We start from the raw sequence: 22314 nt of genomic DNA on the forward strand, positions 1-22314 counted from the left end.
ACCAACTATGGAGAAAGAGGACTGCAGGTACAAATACTGTATCTGTTCCACTCAATGAGCAGTCTCGGGTATCACCTGATGATGATATGAATTATGTTACAAAAATATCATGCGAGAACAATGCTGATATCAGGCAGAATAACCTACACTTCAAAACGTCAGTAGCAATGTCATTCGTCAATCTCTGACACCCTTGTGGAACTGACAAATGGCTTATCACTGCAAAGTATGTCTGGATAATATCTGGAAACAGCAAAGCAAGTTGAATATTAATACGACATCCATGTATGCTGTGTGAATAAGACTCTGCCACAGGCAACTTTTCTTATAGTGCATGATTTAACTTGAACAGACATTGGGAACAATTCACTGTAAATACAATCAAATGTCTTTGCCCTATTGTGGCTGCAGTGCTACAAAACAATACACTGAACTCATAACTTAAATATTACATCTACATACATACTTTGCAAACCACTTTGAAGTGTAAGCATGAAATACTGACCATAGTTTTTGGATCCTCTATGTCCATTCTTCAGGGAAGAAAGAGAAACTGGTTGGGGAAGAGGGGGAGGTCAGTCAAACCACAGTGCTTGATGGACTCACAACAAACAAGTGGGTCCTTCTCAACCTAGAGTCTTACAACCCCCACCCCCACCCCCCTTTCCTTCCCAACCAATTCCTCTTTTCACCCTAAAAAAGGAACATACAAAGTCTGAAGTATACTTTAGATATTTTTCTATAACAGTTTTTTAGAAGAAGCAACTGATGTGTATATTATCAATAATATCAATATGTGTCACTAATATCTGTGGTGCAGTAATGTGGTCACTGTTATTAAGTATTATAAAGTTAACTTATCAGCTTCAGTCTCTTTTCATTTTGGATCTTTGGAAAATATTGGCATAGCTCTTCTTTTGTATGTGTGTATTAAGGTGCATACAGACTTGTGAACCAAGCTGCTCACAAGCCATTTGTGATGCTCACAAGAGTGCACTTTGCTTGTGAGCTGCTTGGTGTAAGCCACCCAATGTCAGTGTTTATGGTGACCAAAAAGGGATGTTTAGACCCAGTGGGATGGCTGTATTCTCAGAAGTGTCTACACACTAGTGAGCAATGTGGATCACTGAATGTACAGGGGACATTCGCTACTTACATTTTTTGCCTGAGCAGAACCCGAGTCATTTGTGGGTGTGGTACTCATAAATGTATACACACCTTTATGTATTTATATAAAAACAAAGATGAGGTGACTTACCGAACGAAAGCACTGGCAGGTCGATAGACACACAAACAAACACAAACATACACACAAAATTCAAGCTTTCGCAACAAACTGTTGCCTCATCAGGAAAGAGGGAAGGAGAGGGGAAGACGAAAGGAAGTGGGTTTTTGGGTAAGGAGTCATTCCAATCCCGGGAGCGGAAAGACTTACCTTAGGGGGAAAAAAGGACAGGTATACACTCGCACACATGCACATATCCATCCACACATACAGACACAAGCAGACTTCCCCTCTCCTTCCCTCTTTCCTGATGAGGCAACAGTTTGTTGCGAAAGCTTGAATTTTGTGTGTGTGTTTGTGTTTGTTTGTGTGTCTATCGACCTGCCAGCGCTTTCGTTCGGTAAGTCACCTCATCTTTGTTTTTATATATAATTTTTCCCACGTGGAATGTTTCCTTCTATTATATTGATACCTTTATGTATTTATTTTGTTAGGACATGTTATACATCCTTCAGGACTTCCCCAGCATGGATTTAAGGAACAAAAAGTATTTCTATCTGTTTATTTAGAGCTACAAACTTTCCTCTCTGAATGTAGGTACTTCCATCTTCCTATTATTGTAATATTGTTCTTAACTGAACTTTCCATTTTATTGTGTTATAAAGGATAACATAATAATTTTGTTAATACAAAAATTGAAGCAATGTAGTTTACCTGGCTGACGTATATGCTGTGGAAGAACACTTCAGTCTCTCCTCTGCACTGCTCAACCTTGCTTGGAGACTCTGAACTTGTTGTTCAGCACGTAATGTCTCCTGAGTATAGCTTTCCTCCACTGTCACCAAGTGTTCTCGCAGGCGATCCAACTCCTTTTGTAAAGTTATTCCTTTTTCCTTCTTTTCCTGTAACTACCAGTTTTATAATCTATTAGTCTATTTATAATTACAAGGTACATAGTTTTAGGTCACAGAACTTAATAAGGACAGGTGTTTATGTATGTGTTTTAGGAGTAAGAAAATAAACTGTGTAATTTATTATCTCTGTCTTCTTGACTCCATTTCCTAAACCAAAATTTTTGTTGACTGGAATGAAAAAAAAAAATGTTTTATAGGTTATGAAGAATGCTCCATCTATCTCATAACATGAAACAATCAAGAAATAACTCTTAACAATTTTCTATTTATATCAGCAATATTTGTGGGCATGATGCTAAAAACAGTTAGACCCCTAGGGCCCAGACATCAGACATCACAAAATAGACAATCTGCCAAATTTATTCAACACCTTTTCTTAAAAACGGTATGAATATATATAAAAAACAGATTTAATTCACAGAAATTCTAGGTCACAGTAAGAAGAAAGCAGTAACAAAGGTTAACACCATGCTCTCAATCACACAGCATCAGTTTTCTGATTTGCAAGTCATTCTCCCTTCCATATTACTGAACTTACTACAGTGCTATATAACAAAGGCAGAAAAGAGGTACTTCCTTTATTACCATCTTTGACATGTTGTAGTCAAGCTGACTTAAAGGCACATCACCATAGTTAGGGAAAATAAATTCCCTTTCACAGTCTTATGTTATGAACAAAAGATAAACAAAGTGTTTCCTAGAGCATTTCTTGGCTTCACAGAACATTATATGTGGTAGCCAGCAAACTGCACTGTGTGTTAGAAGACTGTTTTCACAGTAGTTTTGTAGTCTTCATCATCTCATTATCACCGTGCCAAAGGCATCCAAGGGTATGCTATACAGGAATGTAGTGTAGTCTGCTCGAGGAAAGCAGCCGAGTTATTTTACTTTTTTTTTTATTTCATAACTAGAGAATGTTTCTGCTAGTACCAAATATTAAGACATTAAATGAGGATGTACGAGTTGCTTCGTGTGCATGTATTGTTGTACTCAAACGACATACAATGTTATCAAAAGAGAGCTCCATTTGTTGAAATTGCCACTTCACCAACCATTTACAGGCATTACAGAGAGAGAGAGAGAGAGAGAGAGAGAGAGAGAGAGAGAGAGAGAGAATCAAATCATATGGCTCACTGAGATCTACCCCTTCCTAGCTCTCCACTAGCCTGAGCATAGTGTAATATTTGTGGAACAAGTTGGATGACTTGGACACATGCAGAAAATAGTGTACTGAAGCTGTTTATGTCAATAACACAAACTACTCAAGTAATATTTTTGTTTCATGTTCCAACTCATTGACAATACAGATCAGCTCAGAGACCTGAGAGGAAAGTACATGAGGAGACCACAGAAACCACTATGATATGAATGATGCTTTAGTGCTGAACAGGAGTAATATACTTATTTCATCTTTTGAAAAATGGCAGCCAATGATGTAATTACTTCTGCTGGAATAACATAATAAGGACAATATTATATCGTCTGAATCTCAATTCGAAGTAAGTGTTCTCTCTTATAACTAGGACCACAGTCATTAAATACACATTAAATGAAGAGATGTTTCTGCTGAGGCTGTAACATTGTGTAATACTTTTATTTACTATTGGTAGTCTCAACCTGATGGTCAGTATCAGGCATTTGCCTATTAACACAAAATGGATGGTTTTTGTTAATACGTAAATGCTTGATAATGACAGAGGGATTGTGATTGGTCACTAACAAATAATAGTATTACATAGAAGTATTACATAAAATTACAGCCTCAATGGAAACATATGTTCATTTAAATTGAAAGTAAAAGATGAGACTTCTAGATCATATAATCTATATGCAGTAGTGCTAATAATCCAACCTAATATGTAACAACTGAAAATCCAGGATGGAATAATTACAATGTTATGTAAAGGATAGATTGCTACCTGTCACTTAGTGGAGATGTTGAGTCGCAAATAGGCACAACAAAAATACTGCTAAACAAATAAGCTTTCGACTGTGAGCAACAGTGCATGATGGGAGAAGCAGTCTGAGTGGTGGGGGTAAGGAGGAGGCTAAGGGGTGGGGCAGGTACAGGGAGGAATAGCAGGGTAGGAGTGGGGTATGGTAAAGTATGTTGTAAATTACTGCTTGTGGGAGTATAGAAAGACAAGATGGGGAGAGGACAGGGCAGCTGGGTGCAGTCAGGAGGTTAGGCAGAGGGCAGCGGTGGGGGAGTGGAAAAGGAAAGAAGTAAAAAGACTATGGATGCATTAGTGTAGGCTGTGTAGATCTGGAGTGGGAATGGGGAAGCAGATGGATAGGTGAAGGACAGTGACTGACAAAGGTTTGGACCAGGAGCATTATGGAAACATAGGATATATGGCAGAAGTACAAGCAAAGCTGTAACCACTGTGTTCATTCTACATCGGCATGACAACCAACAAACTGTATGTATGCATGAATGGCCACAGACAAACTGTAGTCAAGAAACAGCTTCACCACCCTGTTGCTGAACACACTGTCCAACACAACGTCCTTCACTTCAAGACCGCTTCACAACCTGTGCCATCTAGATCCTTCCTACCAACAACAACTTTTCTGAATTGTGCAGGAGGCAACTATATCTGCAATATATCCTATGTTCCCATAACCCTCCTGACCCTAACCTTCATCAGTCAACGTCCTTCACCCACTTATCATATCCTCCCCTCTTACGACTGGAGCACTACACAAGTTTATCAACGCACCCGCAGTCTTTTTACTTCTCTCCTTTCCCACTCTCCACCCTCCCTCCACCCTCCACCAACTGTCTAACCTGACTGCAACTAGCTGCTCTAACCTCTCCCCTCCTCATTCCTGTATGCTCCCACAAGCTGTACTTTACCATCCCCCAGCCAGCTGGTGTGGCCAAGCGGTTCTAGGCGGTTCAGTCTGGAACTGCACGACCGCTACAGTCGCAGGTTCGAATCCTGCCATGGGCATGGATGTGTGTGCTGTTCTTAGGTTAGTTAGGTTTACGTAGTTCTACGTTCTAGGGGACTGATGACCTCAGATAAGTCCCATAGTGCTCAGAGCCATTTGAACCATTTTTTTACCATCCCCCACCCTGCCTGCCCCAGCCTTCTCCTTACCCCCAACATCCAGACTGCTTCTCTCAACATGCACCGTTGCTCGCAGTCTGATCTTGGCAGCCTGAGACTGTTATCATGCATGTGAGAGTTGTGTTTGCATGAATGTGTGTGTGTGTATGTTGTATAATTCAGAAGAGGGCTGTTTGGCTGAAAGCTTACTTGTTTAGTAGTATTTTTGTTGTGCCTATCTGCGACTCAATATCTTACTATATGGTGAGTAACAGTCTGTCCTTTTCATAATATTGTCAACTTAGTATCATTGACATATGGTTGGCAGTACCACACAACTACCTGAGAAGCTCCATTTCCTTCCTATCCAAATGTGGGACAATAATGAACCAAAATATTGATATTAGGAAAAAATGCTAGTTCTGGTACCTCCTCAATGTAATTTATGCCATAATAATCACAAAGATGATGTTCAGGTAATCCGGCATGCATATGTACATGATTTATCAAAAAGCTTTAAGTTTCCAAATGGCACCAGGATGATATTCATTCTTGTGCCACATCAGCATCTCTTGACAACCTTCAAGATCATATTCTTCACATGGAATACTAAAACCATAAATTTATTCAAATGTTAGAGACTTGGTACCACATTGGCTGTTATTATCTGCATTAAAATATTTTTATTTACTGCAGTCTGCAAATCAAGCAATATGAGTTTAAGTTGAATCACAGCCCTAATTTTTATGGTATCAATACATGGCCAGCAAGACCTACATACTAACTGAAAGTCAAACATGTCTAGAGTGAAAAAGGATTGCAATCTTGGCTGGTTTTTAACAGTCAGCAATCATGATTGCATTAGCTATGGCATGCTTTTTTACCAAGAACACAAATATTCACAAAACAGGGCAGAAGTTTGCCTCAGGTGAGTTGCCTTGTAGGTGGTAGTGCGCTGAACAATAATACACGACACATACTGTGAATGTGGACAAGAAGAAATTACAAGGCATAAGTTTCAGTACCTTTTATGCTCAACATCTTGCACAGCAGATGATACCATTCATGCCACACCAAGTACCTTAGACATGTTGATCCATCGTGGACATCGGACAGCAGCTGGTCAAATATGTATCAATGAAATTTGCCAATCAGCCCTGCAATTGAGATGTGATGTTATTTTATTTTATTACATTTTTGCTATGAGTTTTGGCAATTCATTGTGCCATCTTCAGACCCCATATGAATCTATAAAAAATGATTGATATTATCATACTGGCTCTGGATGTTGTGAATTCGTAGCTCAAGTGCTTCCTTTGAAGACTTTGGCAGGTGTGCTCAGTTACAGTCAAGTCTTCAAAGGAAGTGCCTGAGCTACAAATTCATGACATCCAGAAGAATATGGCCCCAGTATTCCAATATCAAGTATTTTTGAGAGGTGTATATGGGGGCTTGTAGTTGGCATAATTGCCTAAACGGGTAGCAAAAATAAAATAACATCTCAATTGCATAGTTGTTTGGCAAATGTCACACTTAACAAGTACCTTGGAGGTTGCAAGTTCTTGATACATGTGATATGAAGATACAAGTTCAGCATATTTGTATTTTCCCTTTCTAAGTCATCTACTTCTGATTTGATTGTTTGTCTGTATATGTATGCTTCTGATTCAAGAAAAAACAAAAGTAGTCCATCCATTCTTAGGTGAATTTCAATTTTTGACAATTAGGGTTACAAGACCACAAATGTAAGTTACATGTCTGTAAGGGTATTCTGGTTTTACAGAATAAAGTTTTAACATATGCCACAGATTTTGGAGGTATCCCCATCCTTATAAAGTTACTTGCAGAGGTTGAAGACATTTTATATAGTTTCCCACCTTCCTTGTGACACAGTCAATAGACATAAAATTCAAATGTCTGCAGCACACTGGCATTTCACCATTGCATGAAATAATAGTAATTGAAATATGTGCTAGTTTTATTATGTTAACAAACTGGCCAAATCCATACTCACCTATGTCTGTCAACCTGATTGAAGTTGGTTCACTGTTAGTACCATCAAGAAAAGAAGTACAGCCTAATGAATGTTAAAAACATGGCACAGTAAAGACAGACCAAGAAGCTTGGTAAACACATTACCAAAAATTAGTGAATCACAGATATTACACAGAATCATTTTAGGTCTGGGGATTCAAACTGAATACAAGTTTTCTCTGGCATGCCCTTATTTAATCCTGAAATGAAGGAGAATTGATAATTGGTACTTTTAGATATTATTATAAGAATTAAAAATATCAGTTTAAGATCAATATTATGAAAAGTAAAGTTGCTACTCACCATATAGTGGGGATGCTAAGTCGCAGATAGTTTTGCCTATCTGAGACTCAGCATCTCCTCTATATGGTGAGTAGCATATTTCCTTTTCATAATACTGTTACATTCCATCCTGGATTTTTCATAGTTTAATTTATGATCAAACATAGTGAAACTATGATCAAACAATGGGAAATCCAGAATGGAATGTCATGTGTGTCAGTTGCATTTGTGTGTGTGTGTGTGTGTGTGTGTGTGTGTGTGTGTGTGTGTTGTCGTTGTGCCTATCTGCAACTCAGCATCTTCGCTATATGGTGAGTAACAACTCCTCATAATATAGTGAGACTCTAATGTATTTACTCATAATACTACATAAATTAAGTACCTCATTTTCTAAATATTTTGTTTTTGCTTGTTCCTCATGAAGACAGACTGTCAAGCGATGATATTCCTGTTCCATATCCTGTATTCGAGATATAAGCGTAGCTTGTTCAGGGGGTTCCACTGTGGCTTCATTTCCCACCTAAACTCAGAAATGCAGAACATCACAGTGAAATGTAGCACTAATGTTGAAACCAAACTAAAGTTTTTTGACATACTTACCATATTGTTTGGATGAGTATTAAAAGATTCTGCAACCTTGAGACCATCATTCTTTTCACAATCAACAGTTCTCTGAGTGTGATGAGCAGCATTCAACTGATCTTTGAGAAGTTTGACCTCCTGTTGCTTCAACTCTAGCTCTTGCTCACAAATGTTCAGCCTTGAAACAGTTTTCTCAATAACCTGGTCTTTACTCACTATAATTGACTTCAGTTCGTCAGTGTGGTTTCCTTCTCTTATGGGAGCATTACCTTCTATTTCAGCATTACTGCTTTGGCTTATGTAGCTTGCTTCAAGTCTCTCCAGTCTCTGCTTAAGAGAGATTACTTCATTCTGGGTGTTCAGCAATAATTTCTGCTTGTCTTCATGTTGCTTAACCAGTCCTCTGTGCTGCTGCTGTATCTCCTGGGATCTCCTCAATTCTTGGCTCAGGAGGCCACTCAGACGCTGAATCTCATTGTGATACTGGATATTCTCTTGGTGTTTTATGTGAACAGTTTTAACTAATTCATCTTTTTCGTGTTGCAGTTGTAATGTCTTTCCTTTCAGACCTTCAATTTCTATATCCTTATCCTGTATAATTTTGGATAGGTTTGCAATGGTTTCTTTGGCCATTCCAATTACTTCTTCATTCTGCAATCTTATTTGGTCTTTTAATCCATCATTATTTTCCTGAACTATAGACGCAGTTGATTTATCTGACACAGCTAATGAAATCAATTTACTGTTCTCCAATTTTAGCAAGTTGTTTTCACTATTTCTTTCCTGAAGCAATGATAATACAGGTGATCTCCCTAGAGTAGAATTGTTTGTTTCTGTTATATACTGGCCAGTCTCATGTTGAACATGATCACCACTAGCAGCAGACAAATGTGTACCATCCAGAACCTTCGCATTGGCTATTACTGATTTATCACTGTGTATTTTCGACAGATTAGACTTACCCATATCCTTCAGTTTCTCCATTTCATCCTCTAATTTTGTTTTTGAATGACAGAGTTCTTCATATCTTGATTCAAGAGCCTGTTTGGCCTCCCTCAGTTGTTCAAATTCTTTCTGTTTCTTTTTTGTTCTGGTAAGTTCTTCTTCAGCAACTAGCAGTTTTTCAGTTAGCAAAGTCACCTCAGTCTTGTATTTCATTTCTTCTTGAAGTTTCTGTTGAATGGAATACACTTCTGATTTCCAATTTGCAGCTTCATTTCTTGCAACAGTAAGTGCAGCTTCTACATCCTGTAATCTCTGGCACTGCAATTGTAGTTCAAATATTTCTTGTTGTTTTTCACTTAATTCTTTGTTTTTTGCAGAAAGCAGTTGCTTTAAGAATATCAAATCAGCATGTGCAGTACCATCAGCCAAACTATGGGATCTACAGCTTTCATACCTCTGCTGTAATTTATCTTGTGACATCTCACTCTCCAGCTCTGTGTCATGCATCTTTGGCTCATCAATTAATAGCTTCTGGCATTCCTTTGAGGAATCAGACTTTAACTGTAATGTGTTATCCACTTGCTGCTCAGCACTGAAAGCTGCTTCCTTCCATTTCGAGACTTCCGTATTTCCAGTGTTGTGTATATTTGACTGAGAAGACAAAGCCTGTTTTTGAGAGCCCATTTCATAATGTCCTTGTAAATGATTTGTAATCTCTTTCTTCAGCATTTCATTGAGAGACTCCAGTTCCTGAATTTTACATTGTTTCTGCTGTAATTCATTATTTAGATTTCTAAATTCATTTTCATCTCTTACAATCACATTTTCAATTTCATGAATTATCTGCTGAACTGATGGACCTCCTTGCTGCAGGGCTTCCATTCCTTTGTATGAAATATTAAGCTTCTTGTGAAGCACAGCATTAATCTGTTCACTTGCAGCTAATGTCTCTCTTACAGCCAAGATCTCTTCTTCCTTACAGTTTAACTGTGACAAGATTTCATGGTACATGCATTGTAGTTCATCAAAAGTTTCCTTATCTTTTTTCCATCTCTCTTCCTCCATCCGCAGTGCACTTATCTCCTGATCTAATGCATATAATTTCAGTTCTTTTGTGTGGAGTTCATTTCTCAGCTGATCAATATAATGTTTGTCAGCACTGCCACAATTTTCAATTTCAGTTAACTTTCTCTGCAGGCCAACTTCGTCACCCACTAGAACTTCAGAAGACATAAATTTTATATTAAGTTTCTCATGTAGCAAATTATTCAATTTTTCACTGATCTCAAACTGGCTTTTTATGCTTTGTAGTTCCTGTTCACTATCTGTTAGATGTTTCTGAAGAGTTGTATGAGCAGTACGCAGCTCTGCCATGCTTTCTGACATTTTATCCAGTTCCTCCAAGTTCTTTTTCAGTCCTGTTATTTCAGCATCTCTCAATTCAGCAACCTTTCTGAGGTTATCATGTTCAGTCTCAATACTGATTAACATGTTTTCAGCTGCACTTAATTTATCTTGTGTTACCTTAAGCAGTTCCTGCATTTTCATAAGCTCAGTTTTGTCGTCTATGCTTTGCCTGTTAGCAGCTGCAATTTTTTCTTCTAATTCCATAACTTTATCTCGTAATGCGGAATTTGAATTTTCATATTCTGCTACTTTTTCAGTCAACAACTGAACTTCGCTTCTTGCCATAAGTATATCATCACGCAAGACCTCATTCTTTCCCCTTAATTCACTGACAGTTTGTTCATGGATTTTTAATTTATCAATTTCAGCCTCAAGTGTTAGTTTCGAGTCTCTAAGTTCATTAATTTCTCTCTTTGCATCATCTGCCATTTCTTGCCACTTTGCTGCTTCTCTCTGAATATTCTCTTGATTTCGTAACATTGCCTCTGTAGATTGCAATTGTTTCACAAGGTTGCTTTCATGTTCTCGTAATTTAGCTGCATCAGTTTCCAAATTAGACCTAGCTTCTCTCAACACATCAACTTCATTTTCAAGTGCTGTAATTTTCTGTTCTAAGGCTTCAACTTCTTCACTGTTTTCTGGAATAGGGGCAAGAACTTCATCAGTTCCACTTTTAGAAACGTGAAGTTCTTCAACTAATGACTCAACACTACTGTTTAAAAGTTTACACTCATTTTCTAGCATTTTTATGGTTTCCTCGTGTCCATTCAAAGTCTGTTTGGAGTCTGTTATCTCTTTCATCAGTTCAACAACTTTACGCTCCAATGTTTCTTTTTTCCATTTGAAATCCATACACATTTTAGTTAAGGCTTCAACTGTATTTATAACATCCAAGCTGTCTCTGTTGGTATAAAAGTCTTTTGGTATATCAAGAGTAATTATTTCTGCCAACTTCATATCCAATTCTGCTTTAAAAGTGTTCACTGCTTCCAAAACCATATTATCATTATCACAGCTATGAGTTTCAATGGATGCCTTTGATAATGCATCACAGTTAGCTTTTAATTCCTCAACCTCATCTTTCAGGGCCTTATTTTGTTTCAGAAGGTTCTCCATGTGTCCATTTGGAGTCATTTCTTTCATCTCCTTTCGTAATTCTTGAATTTCACAATTTAGTGTGTCATTCTGCTTTTGTAGAGTTGACTTGACATGCAGCAATTGTTCTACAAACAAATTTGAAAAAGAAAAAGGTTAGATGCATCTCTAAAATCTCATATGCAATATTTCTCACTGATAGAAAACTAACATCATCTTAGAGACTTTACACACAACAATGAACAAACTGCAATTACTGCTGATTCAGGAATCTGTGGATTCTGCTATGAAAGAAGAAATTAACAGAATAGTGACTCCAACAGAGGAAAAAGCATCAGTAATTTATTAGTGAAGGTTTCTGCAAGAGTTGCAAATGATATTTTTTCTGTCAAATAAAATTTTTATTACTGACTTGTTTGAACATTTTTGTTCCTTCTCAAACCATTACCTGCATTTGTAATGTTTCACTGTATACAACACATTTGTTTTTACATCAGATCTGCAACGAAACACCTGTAAAATCTGAGAATCAACAAAAATGTTCATCCTAGTCACTATAAAACTATTAGTTGCAATTCTGATAGAAAACTTCAGTAATAAATTACAAATATATCGAGTTGTTGCTGCTGATACCAAAACAGTTTTGCAATTGGGTAAAGAAGTATTATTCGTGCAATCACACTGAAGGCATGGTGAACAAGGAAATGTTTTTCTTCTGCTCTGTTTAAATGCTACAAGTATCGCAAACACCATGTAGAGACCAATGCACACATTTTCTGTTTTTCTCCAGCAAAATTTACACTTTATGTTCCCTTTCAAAAAATTTACATCAGTACTATGTACATAAATTAACAAGGAACTTCCACTTCTTTAACTAGGAAGCATTCATTTCAAGTGTCTAGCACTCCTATGTTTTCACTAAATCAAATAAACTACTTTCAGTTTAATGACATTATGCAAGCAGCCATTAATTTTGAAATCCTACAGGTGTAGACATGTATAGAAATGAAAACACCAGTAAGCTAATTGCTGCCACAAACCACACATGTAAATCACATTCTTATTGCATTTCAAAGAGTGATGCATGTAAATAGAAATGAAGCAGTTTAAGACATTGTTATTTCCTTACCAAAATAGGTCTTTACTCAGAGAGTATCAATGTACTTACTTAATGACAACATATACACACAATAGAATAAGTTACAATAATCTGATTTGAAGAAAATTCACTCAAGAGCAACATAAAAATGAAAGAGAAGATTAGTGTAGTGGAAACAGCAACGAACTGCTACCTTACCTACGGCAGCCTGATGCTGTTTATCCAGTTCCTCAATACTGTTGTTCAAACAATCATTTTCTCCTTTTATATCTGCCAGTTGGGATTCCAAATCTTGAATGACTTTTGCCATGGCTACCACTTCTGACTTCAAGAAGACCTGAAAATACCAAAAAGCATTAACAAAATGGCTCCAAAATGATTTCATAAAATTTATAGTATTTCCAGCAGTGTCAGAAAGAAGGGTGAACAGTTAAAGGGAAGAATTCTGATAAAACATGTGGTGGATGATCCCTAAAAAGGAGTATCTGAATGAAGAGAATTACCACAAACCAACAAGGAAAGATAGTGTTTAATGGAAGAAGGAACTAGCAGAATGAATGAGAGGAAATAATACCCAAGGAAAATGTAATTAGTGAAAGGTAGAAAACTGGAAAATCTTAAATTCAATACAAAATAATGAAAGTCAAAAATTACAGAAAAAATGAATTACGAAAAAGCAATGATAAACATAAAAGTATTTAGTTGTTATAAAAAATGTGTTCAAAAATACAACTAGATACACATTCCGCAAGCCACTGTACAATGCATGGTAGCGGGCACCCTGCACCATTACTAGTCATTTCCTTTCCTGTTCCACTCATGAACAGAGTAAGGAAAGAAGAGTGTATGAATGTCTTTGTAAGATTGTACATTGGCAGCGATAGAACTGCCCAACAGAAAGCTTCAAACGCCAGTTCTCTAAACTTTCTCATTAGTGTTATTTGAAAAGAATACTGCCTTCCCTCCAGGGATTCCCATTTGGATTCCCTAAGCATCTCCATAATACCTGTGTATTGTTTGAAATTACCGGTAATAAATATAAAAACTCGCCTCTGAAACGCTTCAGTGTTTTCCTTTAATATGACCTGGTGCAGAACCCAAACACTCAAGCAGTATTCAAGAATATTTGGCAGTAGCATCTTATATGGTTTCCTTTACGGAAGAACCTCACATTCCTCAAATTCTCCCAATAGACCGACATCAATCATTTACCTTCACTACCGAAATCATTCCATTTCATATTGCTTAGTAACTTTATGTCCAGATATTTAGATGATGTGACTGTGTCAAGCAGGACACTGCTAATGCTGTAGCTGGACATTATGGGTTTGTTTTTTCTACTCATCTGCATTAACTTACATTTTTCTACATTTCAACCTGGCAGCCATTTATCACATAAACTAGAAATTGTGTCCAAGTCATCCTGTATCCTCCTACAGTCACTCAATTTTGACACCTTCACATTCATCACAGCATCATTGGCAAATAGCCACAGATTGCTAAACACCCTGTCCACCAGACCATTTATGTATACAGAAAATGATAGCTGTCATAATCACTTTTCCCTGGGGCAATCCCAGTGATACAGTTGTCCGTGCTGAACAATCACTTTCGAGGAAAACATACTAAGAAGTCTTCAAGGCACTCACATACCTGGGAACCTATTCTAAATCTAGAAATGTGGACTCTGCCTGTTGCCCTTCAATCATAGTTCACAGTATATCATATGATAGAAGGGCAAACTGAGTTTCACGCAAGCAATGCTTTCTGAAACTATGCTGACTTGTGGTTGTGAGCTTTCTGGTTCTTTGTAAATTTATTATATTCAAACTCAGAATATGTTCTCCAATTCTGTAGCAAACCAATGTTAAGGATAAAGGTCTATTATTTTGTTGGTTCGTTCTTTTACCCTTCTTATATACAGGAGTCACCAGTGCTTTTTTCCAATTGCTTGGGGCTTTGTGTTGGGTGAAAGATAAGTGATAAATGCTAGTTAAGTAAGTGGACAATGCCACAGAGTACGCCTTGTAAAACTGAACTGGGACCAATCCTGGCCACACAACTTGTTTGTTTTCAACTCTTTCAGTTGTTCCTCTAAAACAGGAACGCTTATTACTATGTTGTCCATATGGGACTATGTGTGATGGTCAAAAAATATATTGTACAATTCTCCTGTGTGAATGATTTCGTAAACACAAAATTAAAAAACTTCAGCTTTCATTTTGTTATCTTCTACTGTCACATCAGACTGGCCAACGAGTGCCAGGGTGGATGCCTCAGAACTGCCTAGCGATTTTACATATGACCAAAGTTTTCTCAGGTTTTTGGCCAGGTCTTTTGCTAAAGTATGATGGTGGTAGTTGTATGCTTTGCACATAGCTCTTTTCACAGACACAAGAATCTGTACCAATCTTTCCCCATCGCCATTTATTACTTATATCACACGTAAAACTCATTTGATAATACTGTCGAATTTACAAGCAGACAGAAGGACTTTCCAGTATTCACCTTAAGAAGGCAAACTTCCTGATATGGCCAACAAAAATGCTTAATTTATAAAACAGTGGAAAATCCAGGATGGAATGTAACAATATTATGAAAAGGAAAGTTGCTACTCACCATATAGCGGAGATGCTGACTTGCAGATAGGCACAGCAAAAAGACTGTCACAAATAAAGCTTTCAGCCAGTAAAGGCTTCATCAAAAATAGACCTCTCTCTCTCTCTCTCTCTCTCTCACACACACACACACACACACACACACACACACACACACACACACACACAAGCAACTCACACACATGACTGCAGTCTCAGGCAACTGAAACTACACTCACTTGCCTGAGACTGCAGTCATGTGTACGAGTTCCATTTGCACGAATATGTGTGTGTGTGTGTGTGTGTGTGTGTGTGTGTGTGTGTGTGTGTGTGTGTGTGTGGAGGAGGGTGGGGTGGGGGGGAGAAGACTCAAAAAATTTCAAAACCTGTAGGTCCTTCATCTTGATATAGAAATTAAGAATGAAGAAGGAAGCATTTTGGGTGATTACAAAGGAGGGTCATCAATCATTTCAAGCCAAAGAAGACATTAAGATTATTCTTTCCTAAATAGTTCACAATAAAGGACGGCAGCCAAAAACAGTTGCAGGATAGAATTTTTTTATTAAAATTCTTGACCAAGGTTTCGGTACATATAAATATACCTTCATCAGAAGTAAACTTCCTGAATAGAAAGACACATTCATTAGAAAAGCCATATCAACGAAAGTGAGAAACAGAAGCTTAAATAACGGTGAAATTGCTAAAGTAATACAGGCACACAATCTTTAGTACTTACTAAAATTACATCATGCACTGGAGAATAATGAAACAATTATGCCAAAGGCGTCGTCAGTAATTAAAATATCATCTCCATTTGTACAACATGTGTAATGGGCACAGGATCAAAGCGAACAGTTTAACAATGTTACTTCGCCTATGAACTGTTGAGACACGAGTGTGAAGGCACTAAGGTAGATTGTTTCGCCGAGAGAGGGCACTTGCATGTGCCAGACTCGCGCATATTACAATCCATAAATACATACATAAGCGCATCAAAATTATTAAAGGTTGTGTTAATTCAAACTTTGTCTTAATAAATAAAGCGTATCACGCCAATTAAAGACATTTATGTAAACTAGAAATATAGAACCAAATTTACCTGTGTCCTAGTGTCAAACGGATAAAGCTTGCGCTTGGAACATCTAACGAGAGAGGGCACTACTGTAATGCGTGAGAGTCTCGCGTAACGTAGGCAGTGAAATACATACTAGCGAAACAACCAAAATGTTATAATAAAACGAAACCATCTGTCTGTATGAATAAAACATAGTAGTCATTTAACCACACATACACATTGAAATTCATAATTAACAAACATCACAATATGTAGATCCCAACAAGATAGGAAAAGCGCATTTCACCGGCATCAACAAGCAAGAAAATAACTCCTAGTCAGCCAGACTATATTACATTAAGGCAATGAGGGGTTTGAAACTGTCTAAAAAAATTTTGTTTCGAAGCTGCACCTGTTCATTAAGAACAAAACCATCTTTTAGAGACAGATGCTTGAAAATCTCTAATTCTTCGAGCAAGTCTAGTTTGTCACCTTTATCAGCTTCATGAAGCAGCTCTACGTCGTCCAGTTCTCTTGGCGTGTGCTGTAAGAGCCATAGATGTTCAGCAAAGGTGGAATTATATACGTTTTCCCCATTTTTACCTAACTTGTGTTCTTTATACCTAACTTTAATGGGTCTACCTGTCTGCCCTATGTAATAGTTTGGGCAGTCGTTACAAGTAATTTTGTATACACCGGACTTAGTGCTGAGTTCTTCTCGTGCTCCAATATTATGAATAGTGTTTACAAGAGCAATGGACATACAAATGTGTGAAACAAAATGCAAAAACACTAAAGAAAATTGGTGTAAGAATCTGTGTAATAGAGTCTAAAAAAAAAAAAAGAAAGGGGCTGGATTGATTATTGGCATCTGTAACTGGGTTAAGTGGTGCAGGGTAACATAAAAAGAAGAATTAAGGCAATATTTTGGCACAATGATGCAACATTCATGCCTTGCCTCAGAATTTTGATTGCAAGTTATTAACAAAGATGAGCAAATCCAGTCATTAAAAAAATCATACAGGCAAAGGAAGCTCTTGTGCTAGGAGCAGTCACAAAAGGAATGCTGGTTAGTGAGAAGCACACACAAAGCATTAAAAATGTAGACCATAGCATCAAAACTGACACGAAAAAGTTAGATTCAGTAGAAGCAACTTTTCACATTAAGGTAAACTTTGTTAAATTCTGCACAGATATATTAAACTTTGATTTGATGGCACTGTATAGTGAGCAACATATGAGTTATATGAAATGTCTGTAGCTCATTTAAAAAACAATGTTTAACAGTTTTTTTCTGAGAAACGTTCACTAGAGAAGCACGACCTACAACTTAATACAAGAGGGTAGGATACAGTAAAGAATCATCCCTTTGTCTCCTGCTGTAAACCTCATGCAGACATCATCTATTTTACTGAAAACACAGACTGTTTACAGACAGCAACAAACTAGGGAAACATAGTACATAACATTGCCGTATGCCATGAAATTTCTGATGAAAATTCTGTTCAGAACACTATTCAATTTCTTTTAGTGTATAATATGATTAGTATCTATTTTACATCCTGCATTGATGTAGAGTTTCCAAACTTTGCTACGCACTGAAGTTTGATGGAGTTCTAACAGTGATTTCATGGGGAATTTTGAACAATATGAAGACAACTTGAATTATGTCAAGTAATACAAAGTTGCAATACGGAACATATAAGCAGAATACAAGTACGGATCTCACAATCAGCTATTTTAAAATGTAAACTATTCTAACATGTACAACGGTGGCAAAGACTGTGCCTAGGAGGCCAAGACACAACAGATTGTTTACATTGTCTTTATATTAATTCTTTAATGCAACTCAGAGTGTTAATAAAGGATTAAGAACATAACCAAGAACAAGTAATCTAATTCCCTGATTACACAAACACTTATTATTTCACTAAGTATCATCCCATTTACATATTTTATCTCTATTTGGAGGGCAATAAATGACTGTATTAGGACTGACCAAGTAATAGAACTGAAAGTGGGCAAATGTTGAGTGCTCAGTAATCCAATAAGAACAACAATTCTTCTGATTGGGGAGGAATCATTTGTGGGACTACACAAGACTATTGTTTCTCAATTATGTAAAGACCTTATATCTATACACAACAAGCAGAATTGGTTCTTTTTGTAGATGACATTAGTATTGTAACATTCAAAACCCATATGCAGCAACAGCAGAAGTAGTAAATGATATTCTTAAACATATAACTTAGCAGTTTGCTGACGACAGTCTCAACTCTCAAATTCAAAAACACGTCATCTCACTCCAGCACATGTACAGGTGCTACACTACTGAGGAATGTATTACATAGCATGACTATGGAAGAAACTTGAAAAAAAATTTGGTGTCTATATTGCTGAGAATTTAAACTGATAAGAAAACCTGTTTCTGAAATACAAAAGCAACTAAGTTCCATACATCTACTACCTTGTAGATAAACAAATTGGCAAGTTAATATATTTTGGGAATTTTCATTCAAAAATATTGAATGGCATAATGTTCTGGGGTAAGAAAGTTCTCACTGATCAAAATGTGGTGCTCACCCATGTTCATCTTGTAGACGTCTGTTTAATGAGTCTGGCATTTTGACTACTGCTACACAACATATATATCCTCTCTAGAAGTTTTTTGTAAACAACTTATTACAGTTCAAAAGGAACAATGATCGACATAATACCAAAAGAAAAGTGAAATTCATTACTCCACATTACGATTGACTCTAGCATTAACAGGAGTGCACAATGCTATCACCAAAATTTCTGTATCTGACATACAGCAAATCAAATTTTAAAAACAAAGCAAAAAATTTTGTTGTTGAGAGCTTCTACTATTCCACAGAAAATATTAATTTCATGGTGTATGTAAAAGGCGGTACAGAAAAATTACTAATTTACATACGTGACTATATATAAGTTGTAAATAATCATGCAAATTATCCATGAAATGTAAATCTAACTAACTAACTAACAATGTTGTTGATTTTGCTCCAGAAAAGTTGATCTATCAAAACTGATTTGTGTTAGCAACAATATGAAATGGTAGACTTCTACTCTCCATATAGAGGAGGCATTGAAAGGCAGTGAGGCACAATGAAAAATACTGCTCGATATTATTCAGCTGTCGGACTTATTCCTTCATCTGATGAAGACTGTGTAATTAACTCAATGCCTATTACATGTGGTGAGTAGCAAACAATTCCTAAATAAATTATTGTGGTTTTTCTATGTTGGGTTTTAGCACTGGAGAAGAAAGAGTCTATAACCAAATGAAACTATTCGTATCTGAAAAACGTTTTATGACAGTCAATGTTACCTAGAATAGAGGCAGTAGAAGCAATATAGAATTGGCTAGGTCATTATGGTAACCATAAAAAATTATGAGCAGTTACAACATTACATCAAATAAATCCTTTACTTACATTTGATTCCTGGAGTTTTTCCTTCTCTTCTTTTAATAAAGCCTCTGCTTTTGCATATCCTTCATGCTGTTTCTTATCCATTGGTGTAGCTCCTGCTGCATTGGTGTCAACATGTTCAGCAATCTATTCAACAGTGAGAAACATGAGAAGGATAATGACATAATATAAACTACATCTAGTGTCAAAGCCATATACTACCTCCTCAACAGCAGTAGTAGTAGCAGCAATAGCATTTTCTTCTTTCTGCTGTACCATGCAAGAAGAATCATCTAATTGATGAACTGAAGTTTCTAATGTTTTTCCCATAGTTCCATTCACTTCCTGTCAACAATAGTGAGTTTACTGAAAAGTACATAGATCTTTTCATGCTTTTATGTGGCAAAGAGAGAGAGAGAGTTCAAATTAATCTTCAATAGAACTGCCTTGGGACATAAGAAAATACAGCATTTTCATGACTCTGAAAGTAATAACAAAAATGGAAACAGACAGTTAGCTTGAATTTCAAAAAATAAAAGAAAGAACTTACACTTACACTTGGACCCATCCTGCAAAAATTCCTCACACTCTTATTAACACTTTCACTTCCTGTGAATCCATTTTGTAATTCTTGCTGCAGACCTGTGAAAGACAGAAGAACAACTACATAAAAGAAAATGAAATAGACACAACCGCGAAATTTCTGTATGTTGTTTATTAGTTTTTTCTCATACAAAAGTAAATCAGTTTTTAACATTGTTGAAGTATTTCATTTTTATTCAGGTGAATGGGTTGACTTTCATGTAACAGAAACACTATGGTTCTGAACAATAAACTGAAGTGATTCTTCAGCTTCTCCTGGTGTATTTCTTGCTCGCACAGTCCATGGGTGTACTGCCGGTCCGTAGTGTCCAATGGGCACAATATTTCAGCGATCAGACATGTCGCCGTCATCAGGTGCACTGACGAACTGAGCTCCTGAGCGCGGGTGGCCGTCCTAAATCCCCTTCCCCCGAGAGGTGTTCTCTCCGCGGTCCGCGCACACGGACACGCGTCGGCAGTCGCTAAGAGGCTGGCGTTGGCGTCTGTGGTGGCGTCGGTGTAACTGCCTCATCTGCCTTGGTCGCTCATTCGTTTTATTTGCTCAGTCTGTTTTTAATTAGACTCAATGCTGGTTCCCATGCCTTGCTGAGGTTATAGCCGCAATCTCTGTAGATGGTCCGTCCCTGGTACAAATTACAATAATCTCTCTAACGACGCTGTCCCAGTATTTAGATGTCTGTGCCAAGACCCTGGTATGATGGTAGTGCATTTCGTGATTTTCAGACAAACAGTGCTCTGCGACTGCCGACTTGTTGGGGTACGTAAGTTGAGTGTGCCTCTGATGTTCTCGGCAACGATCTTCGATGGTGCGCACTGTCTGTCCAATGTAAGTCTTCCCAAGTAGGTTTCCTACTTATTTTCTACGTTATGTTGATGACACGTTCGTGATATGGCTCCATGGAAGGGACAAGCTCCTAGACTTCCTTACACAACTGAATTCCATACATCCGAACATCAAATTCACTATGGAGACCGAAGCAGAAGGAAGTTTACCATTCCTGGGCCATGGGGAATACAGGAAGAAAATGCACACTGACCTGTATTTGCATGCAAATAGCTGCCACCACCCTTCACAGAGGAATGGGGTACTAAAAACACTGGTGCACAGGGCGTGCACCATCTAGGATGCAGAGAGTCTGCCCCGTGAGATGGAACACCCCAAAAAGGTATTTCGGAAAAACGGGTACTTGGAATGGCAGATCAAACGTGCTCTCCACCCCACCTCTACAGTACAGCGTGTGGAAATGGACGAAGTCATGGAGGAAGAGATAGCCACCGCCTATATACCGTATACTGGCGCACTATCGGGGGAAATAGGATGAATATTGAGGAAACACCGAGTAGGAACTGTCTTTTGCCCGCCCAATAAAACACTAGCATTATTGGGAAGTGTCAAAGACGATCTCGGTTTGTGGAAGGCCGGCATATACCGGATTCCCTGTGAGTGTGGGAAGACTTACATTGGACAGAGCACTATTTGTCCAAAAATCATGAAATGGACTACCAACATACCAGGGTCTTGGCACAGACATCTAAATACTGGGACAGCATCGTTAGAAAGGTTATCGAAATTTGTACCAGGGACGGACTCATCAACAGAGATTGTGGCTACAACCTCAGCAAGGCATGGGAACTAGCACTGAGTCTAATTAAAAAGAGGCTCAGCAAAGAAAACGAACGAGTGACCAGGGCGGACGAGGCAGTTACACCGGCGCCACCACAGATGCCAACGCCAGCCTCTCAGCGACCGCTGGCGCGCCGCGGCGCAGACCACGGAGAGAATGCCTTGCGGGGGAAGGGGATTTAGGACAGCCACCCGCCCTCAGGAGCTCAGTTCATCAGCGCACCTGATGATGGCGACATGTCTGATCGCCGAAATCTTGTGCCCGTAGGACACGATGGACCGGAAGTACACCTGTGGACTGTTCAAGCAATAAACTGAAGTGTTTGGGCTGACTTCAATTACAAGATTTCCTTTGTAACAACA

General features: G+C 37.8%; 1 protein-coding gene across 2 annotated transcripts in view; it reads right to left on the reverse strand.

Annotated features, from left to right (window-relative positions):
• Positions 1 to 22314, reverse strand: part of LOC124596613 (thyroid receptor-interacting protein 11-like) — a 477631-nt gene that overhangs the window by 89185 nt on the left and 366132 nt on the right. Inside the window, exons 10-16 of one of the 2 annotated variants that reach the window (XM_047135834.1) lie at positions 20281 to 20366; positions 19947 to 20069; positions 19749 to 19871; positions 12838 to 12976; positions 8112 to 11668; positions 7894 to 8031; positions 1940 to 2133 (exon numbers count right to left, since the gene is read on the reverse strand). In XM_047135834.1, the coding sequence (XP_046991790.1) occupies positions 1940 to 2133; positions 7894 to 8031; positions 8112 to 11668; positions 12838 to 12976; positions 19749 to 19871; positions 19947 to 20069; positions 20281 to 20366 (4360 nt within the window). Of the gene's footprint in view, positions 1 to 1939; positions 2134 to 7893; positions 8032 to 8111; positions 11669 to 12837; positions 12977 to 19748; positions 19872 to 19946; positions 20070 to 20274; positions 20367 to 22314 lie in introns of both variants that reach the window. The other variant, XM_047135833.1, reaches the window with a different exon arrangement.

This window comes from Schistocerca americana, chromosome 2, assembly GCF_021461395.2.
Source record: "Schistocerca americana isolate TAMUIC-IGC-003095 chromosome 2, iqSchAmer2.1, whole genome shotgun sequence".
In the NCBI taxonomy this organism is placed as follows: domain Eukaryota; kingdom Metazoa; phylum Arthropoda; class Insecta; order Orthoptera; family Acrididae; genus Schistocerca; species Schistocerca americana.